Source organism: Benincasa hispida, chromosome 9 (assembly GCF_027475165.1).
Source record: "Benincasa hispida cultivar pf3 chromosome 9, pf3_genome.v1.1, whole genome shotgun sequence".
NCBI classification, from domain to species: Eukaryota; Viridiplantae; Streptophyta; class Magnoliopsida; order Cucurbitales; family Cucurbitaceae; genus Benincasa; species Benincasa hispida.
The window spans coordinates 24,501,823-24,509,456 of NC_143486.1; the positions used below are offsets into that span (position 1 = coordinate 24,501,823).

Below are 7,634 nucleotides of genomic sequence, written 5' to 3' on the forward strand. Positions count from 1 at the left end.
GGTTAAAAAAACGAGTCATTCATGTTAATAAACTTTAGGTAAGATATCAATTTATACTCTAAATTTTAGAGGCGTATCATCTAAAATCCTAGATCGATAATTATATCTATTGAACTCCAAACTCTGGTAAATATATTAATTTATACCATCCATTATATTTTGTTTGAAAAAAACATTGTGTGAGACTTATAATTGTATCAATTAAATTCTCAAACTTTCATTAGTAAAACAATTTAACTCTCAGTTATAATTCCCTTTGAAAATCGTCTATGCATCAACTTAAATAATCCATATTATAAAACCAACATTTGAAGAAGTATACACACATTTGAGAATCGATGAATAAATGATTTTCAAACGTAATTGTAATGAATGATTTAAATTAATTTGCCGATGAAAATTAAAGAGTTGAGTTATTACGAATTATAAGTTTCACATTATATTTGTTGAACAAAATCTGGAGGGGATAAATTAATACACTAACAAAAGAAGTTTAGAGTTTAAATAGATACAATTCGGTTTATTTTGTGGGAATCCAATATTCCCATAAAATAAACATTTGAATTATCACAATTATCTTTGGGGCCTTTTTAAATATTAAAAAAATATAAAAAAATATTTACACTTTATAGTAAAAACTTCCGAAAGTGCAACACTTTTGAAACTTTCTAATATAAAGTGTGAATATTTTTATGATTTTTCTATTTATAAGAACTTCCCTTTTATCTTTTTACTTTTTTATCATTCTTTTATTTTCTTATATATATATATCACTATACCTTGTCTGCATTTTATAATTAAAATAAATATTGTTAACCATGTATCACTTCTCAGGTTTCATCGTAGTTGTTTTATTTTTAAGAAAGATATTTAAATTTAAGTTTAAGTTTATAAAAAATCTAAATTAAAATTAATATAAACTACATTAGTTTAAAAAGAAATTCAAATCAATCCATCTAAATATGTTATATAAATTCAAATCATATTAAATTAATTAGATATTAATGAATAACATGAAACATTCTTGAAATTTAAGACATTTACAAATTGAAATCTTACCAAATAATAATTACACTCATTCGAGTATTCGAGATATCTACCAAAATTTCTTGAGCTAAAATTTTGGACATTAAAATATTTCGATTATCTATATTCGAAAATACAAATGACTTTATAAGTAAGAATGTATTGTTATTTTCCCTAGACTTTAAACCTCGGTAATTTAATTATTAAAGAAAAAAGAAATAAATTCTGTAATTTCATAGGTTAAAAATGCTTATACATACAAATTCTGGAACTATCGATAAGGGTATATAGAGTGAACAAGAGATCAAACCCCAAAAATGGTGAAATTGCAGAAGCGAATAGATGTCAATGGCGGGACTTTCCTTAGCTTTATCTTTTTGCTTAATTTTCCTCTTTGCAATATCTGAAGCATCACGTTGCTCGATCATCGGTAAGAACTTTTCTTCTTCCACCTTCAGCCTTGTTGCACTTATTGTTTCGTTGTTTTCATGGTCTCTGTGTACTCTGAAGAAGTTGAGTGCTGTCATATGCAATGCTCTTGACATTACATGTTTTCTATTTGAATCCTGTTTCCATTTGAGTTGCTTTTGAAATCCTTTTGACTATTAGAGACTTTTTTTTTTCTCCGAATTAACTAAGCGGCAACCTTTTGACTATTAGAAACTTTTTTTTTTCTCCGAATTAACTAAGCGGCAATCTACCAGGTCAACATCTTCTTTTAAGTTTTCTCGGTAGATTTTTCGAGGATTTTTGATAAATTTGGCAGGCATTTTGAAAAAGCTGATTGAATAAGTGGAAACTTCGTCCTTTAAAGAAGGTTGCATATTTATACCTGTCGAAAGTCTTCCAAAACCAATTTTAAGAAAGGTTATCCTTACCTTGCCGCCAAGAGACTGTTGGGTTTTGGCAAAACATAGAAGGGTAATTTTTCCACATCTAATGGGCTCCAAATCACTTTCTAATATACTTATTCAGTTGTGTGAGTGGTATGATACTTTATTTTGTGTGATTGTATTAATTTTTTGTCCATAGTTTTTTTCTCCAGTTTGGAGTTTTTTCATGTTAATTCTTGTGTTCTCAATTTTATTGCTTTCTGTTTATTCCCGTGTTCTCAATTTTATTGCTTTCTGTTTATTCCCGAAATAGTAGTTGGAAGTTTTTCCCAATAGAGGCATCACTATGAGCACAATGGAAGTTCGTTCGTTTTTTCTTTCTTGGGTAAGAAACATCAAGAACATTTGATTCTAAAAAAGAACTAGAACAGCAAGGAAAAGGGTCGAGGGCACCCTTTCCAAAAAGTACACAATGAAGCTGTTCAATCATTGATAATCATCAAGTGGCTGTGATTACAAAGAATGTTGTGTGTAAAGCTATCCACCAAGACATATTTTGTGCAAGATTACTAGAAAAAAATAAAAACGTAAATACTTAAAGGATCTCACGTTTGTTTCTTTCCATGTATGCCACGAAAGAGCTCTAAAGACATAGTTCCCTACAATCTTGGCTTTCCCCATCAGATTGCACACATTTAGGCCTTCCATAAGCCTATCTTTCACTCTCCTAGGAAGGCAAATAGAAACTCTCAGATTTTCAAACTAGTAATTCTAAGAAACTGAAGAGTCTTGAATAATGATATCCATAAAATTGGCTTCAGATCTTTCACGATACCTTCATTGGGTTAACGATCCTGTATGCTTGTGTTTTAAGACTAGAGAAATGTTGGTTTTTGGTTTCAGGGTAATCATGATAACATTGAGGTCAAAGAGCTACAAGTTTACTTTGAGTCTCCAAATTGTTGTATATGAGCTGACCTAGGCCTTTAAGCATTTGGATTCAGACCCAAGAGTTTTGATGTGTACTTGTAGAGTAAGAAAAGTGACGGGGAGACCTGAAAGCTGAACTTTATGTATCTGACTGACTTCTGTATGGTAGTTAACATTTTTCGTTCTTTCTAAATGAATGCAATTTTTTTCCTTGATCTATAGGGTTGCCCCTTGTAAGAAATATCAGTGAGCTTCCACAAGATAACTATGGAAGGGGAGGCTTTTCTCACATTACTGTTGCAGGTTCATTATTGCATGGGCTGAAGGAGGTATGGTGTGTTATCTTTCAAGGTTCTAGAACCTAATCAAGCTTTGTAATGAAACATAAGATATTTTTTATTGGCTTGTGCTAGCCATTACTGATCTACTGGCCTTTTCAGGTGGAGGTGTGGCTCCAAACATTTTCGCCTGGATCGCGCACACCTATTCATAGGCACTCCTGTGAAGAAGTTTTTGTGGTTTTGAAGGGGACTGGCACTCTCTATCTCGCTCCTAGTTCTCATGAAAAGTACCCTGGAACACCAAAAGAATTTCCTATCTATTCAAACAGTACATTTCTCATACCTGTTAATGATGCTCACCAGGTATGTTGATCTACTTAAATCTCCTCCTTGCTTCTGAAGTATCCATAAACATTTTGGCTTAGTTGATATACATCATTTCTGATTGCTTACAAATTGCAGGGCAGTAAACCCAATAATTTCTTATAAGGTGAATTAGGAAAATAACCCAAGGATTAGCCAGACACATGAACGATCAGTCTTGCTATCTTTAGAACTTTTGTTGCCATGGAAAGAGTATTTGAAAGCTTACGGAAGCCTTCTTTTTGAAAGTTGGTGAGGTGGCGGGGGGTTCTTACTTTGTTACGTCAAGTAAGGTGTAATATCCATTGTTTAGGGTTGGGTTGGGATAGCTAGCTTGGATTGTAAAAGTCTCATTTTCTGGATATGTGGTTTTGGAGGTTTCCCTGAGAAATTTCTTCTTTAGGGCACAAGAATGTTTTAAGTGGGTTCAACGTTTACTTCAGTAGTTATGAGACAGCAAAAAGGCCTTTAATGCTTCTCCTTGTGGCATTAAACAAGAAAAGAAGGGTATTGTATATCATATGAGTACAGTGCATGCCAAAGAAGGGTGGCATCACAATGGTTGAGAAAGCAAATAATGAGTTGACTGTTTTGAATTAGCATAGGCAGTAATATGAACTAAATATTATAATTGACCTATTAGCTATTCAGGTGCTTTCTTTTCTTCTTTTAAAAGACAGCTTGTTCTTTTTCTTTTTCAGCTCACATTGCTACGGCTTCGCTATAGCATTTTTTACAACAAATTGCATTGTAACAAACAATTACACCTTAGAATGTTTAAAATAAAGGATAAGGGAAAACTTAGAGAAGATGCACCATTGTGAAAGTGGGGGTAAAAACTAGAAAATACAGAAAAACTCAACTAAAGATAACATTGACCAAATGTATACAATGCATTACTTCGTCTTACTGTCTTTGAGGAGATGATGCCTTACATCCCTTTCCCTTTGTATACCTTTCTTTATGGGACAACAAAATTTTCTGTTTCCTATATTTAAAAAAAAAAACTACGAAGAGGAATGGGACTTTGATTATATGTTCCTCTGATTTTAGTGGAACAAAGGATTATGAAATCTGGCTCTCAGATGGAACCTTTCTCCAATGGTCTTCTCCATTGATCGGTGAACTGTGGACTGATGTACATGGTATCATCAGTTTAAACCACTGATCATGCTAGCATTACTTGGTCTTACTAAGTTGCCTGTTTAGACCTTATTTGCATTTTTTTTTTCAAAATATATTTTCTGTTTAGCAAATAGACCACAGTGCTTGTGACAATTCTCATCTCGAACCAAGCCTCTGATTTCACTTGAATGTTCAACCATTATCACAGGTCTGGAATACGAATGAACATGAGGATCTACAGATGCTTGCCATCATTTCTAGGCCACCAGCCAAAGTGTGCGTATTTTCATTCCATTTTACATTCTGTATTTCATCTGTATTTGTTTCAGCATAGACACATATACGAATAAATCAATACAGACTTAAAATTATGCTACTTAAAAGTACTTCAATCTCTTGAGGCAGCAATTTCAAGCTGCTTTTTGGGGTTTAAGATTCTTGAACAACTAAGATACTATTGGTTTAGAGTAGACCAAGGAATAAAGACTACAAAATGCCAAAGAAATTAGTCTTGTATTTATTCAGTCCAAGGTTGCTTTTCTGGTATTTGCTTGCAGGTTTATTTATGACGACTGGTTCATGCCCCACACTGCTGCAAGATTGAAGTTCCCCTACTATTGGGATGAACAGTGTTTTGAAGCGCCGGTGAAGGATGAACTTTAATCACTTTGATGTCGATCAGAGTTGTTTTGTCCTTCGACATGAAGTGTAAAGTGGAACTCTCAAGAAACAGTGGAAATATGTGGAACTATAGTGTGAAGATTAGAATCTTCATTATTCTACTTCATATTTCTGGTTTTGTTAATAAAGTATCATAGTTCCCCAATCCTTGCTCATACCATAGCGATGGCTTGAAAAGTGGAGTGATAGTCATTTGCTCTACAAGACTTCCCCAATGGGCAAGACAAAAGGCAGTGAAAGATCTCATAGAACATCCTCAGACATTTGGAACCAATAAGGTTTACGTAGATTCATCAATCACTTTATTGTGAAAGAGTTTCCATAAAAAAATCTCACAATATTGTATTTCTTTGAAAGAAAAATAGAAATGTGCTTCTATTATGGTCTTATAAAACAATGACTTAAATAGTTTGTATACTAGTCATTAAGGGCGAGCATGGTAGGCCGATAAACCGACACGGCCGACCAAAACTGGCCGAAATAGGGTCGGCCGGTCGAAAATCCATCAAAACTCGGGTGGGGTCGGTTTGGGAGGGAATTGCCGACTATAGCTATCGGTCGGACACCCTCGACCCGACCCGATCGACTTTATGAATTAAAAAAAATTATTTAATACATAATCAGCACTGTCGCCTAGCCTAGCGACCCGACTCGATCGACTTTATGAATTAAAAAAAATTATTTAATATATAATCAGCACTGCTGCCTCGCCTAGGGTTTATTTTTTCGTTCCTTGCCTTTCGTTCACACTTGACCCTACTCGAATCGCACCACAAAAATCGTTCCTTGCCTTCAGTCTACGACTCTAAGTCTCCAAGTTTCCATAGGTCTTCCGCGTTGCTCCGGATCACTCATCTTCTTCCGTTCCTCTTCGCAATCGTAGCCGCAGGCACGCCGTCCAGTCCACGACTCCAAGTCTTCACAGCTCGTCTTCTTCCGGTCCGCTTGTCTTAGTATACACACTGTTTTCAAAACAGTGTTTTGTGCCTTTCTTGCTTAGTTGCTCGTTTTCGATTTTCAACCCGAGGTTCGTTTTGGATTTGCAACTGTAGGTTCACTTTCATTATCGATTTGCAATACATATTAGATGAGTTGATGTCTACATGAACAAATTTTTGGAGTCATATGCCAACATTAAATAATAATAAAAATTATTTTTAAGATTGAGAACCAAAAAGACAATTTTTTCTAGAAAATATGTCAAAATTATATATCAAATTAGTTGATATCGACCTGAACAAATCTAAATGTATGTATGTGCATGTGTGTACAAATACATATTGCATTTCAATAATTAATTGTCCAATTAGCGCATCTAGTGTAGTGAAAATGATGATAAATATATATATATTTGGCATAGAACTGATGCTTATGTAAAGCTGAAATCCTTTGAATTTTTGTGAATTGTGTGATACTGACGAGTGACGTTTATCATGTTGTGGTTCAGTTACATGGCTTCAACAGATATGGAGTTTGATGGAACTACAACTGATCCATCAAAAAATGAACGAGATGCAGAAGGAACGGATGCCAATACAAATACTGTGGAGTTATCTATGCATGTCATTCCAAACGTAATGGTACTGGGATTATGAAGAATCATTTGAAAAATTGTAAAAAATACCCTTACTAGAAAAAGAGAGATCCAACCCAAATGACATTATCTTTCAAAACTAAAGCCAAAGACAATGTTGGGGATAATATGTCATAACTTGTATGTGAGTCATATAGTTTAGAGAGTTGTCGGGAAGCGTTGTTGGAAATGGTAATTGTTGATGAATTGCCATTCAAGTTTATGGAGGGTAAAGGATTTAAGAAATTTGTCGATAGATTAACATGTGCAAGTCAACCTAGATTTGTTGTTCCGTCTCGGTTTACTGTGGCTAGAGATGTGCTTAAGTTGTATATTAATGAGACAAAGCACTTGAAAGACATGTTTGTGAATAGGAAGTATAGAGTTTCTCTCACTACGGATTGTTGGACATCGGAACAAAATATAAATTACATGGTCTTAATTGCCCATTTCATAGATTCTGATTGGAGATTACATAAAAGAATACTTAGTTTTTGTCCAATTGAGAATCTATTGGTAAAGCCATCGAAAAGAATTTGAAGGATTGGGGTATTGAAAAGGTAATGACTTTGACTGTTGATAATGCAAGCTCGAATGATACTGCCATTGCTTATCGTTTGAAAAGATTCAATAAGGGATTATTGTTTGGTGGAGAATTTTTGCATGTTCGTTGTTGTGCTCATATATTAAATCTCATAGTATGTGATACTTTTAAGGAACATAATGATTGCATTGAAAGGATTCAATATGCTATACGGTTTATAAGATCTTCTCCTGCATGTTTTTTGAAATTTAAAAAATGCATTGAAATTGAAAAAATTC

The 7,634-nt window shown here is 33.9% G+C and overlaps 1 protein-coding gene across 1 annotated transcript; it reads left to right on the plus strand.

Annotated features, from left to right (window-relative positions):
• The first annotated feature begins 1,060 nt into the window (after positions 1–1,060).
• ABP1 (endoplasmic reticulum auxin binding protein 1) lies at positions 1,061–5,633 on the plus strand. The gene is made up of 5 exons (XM_039040241.2): positions 1,061–1,456; positions 3,012–3,118; positions 3,230–3,433; positions 4,767–4,834; positions 5,116–5,633. Exons 1-5 carry the CDS (start codon positions 1,369–1,371, stop codon positions 5,219–5,221), a joined length of 573 nt encoding a protein of 190 aa, XP_038896169.1. The 5' UTR covers positions 1,061–1,368; the 3' UTR covers positions 5,222–5,633.
• The last annotated feature ends 2,001 nt before the right edge of the window (positions 5,634–7,634 follow it).

Bases quoted from the DNA above. Each gene is read 5' to 3' on its own strand.
- ABP1 (XM_039040241.2), top strand. From the start codon at position 1,369: ATGTCAATGGCGGGACTTTCCTTAGCTTTATCTTTTTGCTTAATTTTC. The intron at 3,119-3,229 runs GTATGGTGTGTT...TGGCCTTTTCAG, and splicing joins TATTGCATGGGCTGAAGGAG to GTGGAGGTGTGGCTCCAAAC. The intron at 3,434-4,766 runs GTATGTTGATCT...CCATTATCACAG, and splicing joins CTGTTAATGATGCTCACCAG to GTCTGGAATACGAATGAACA.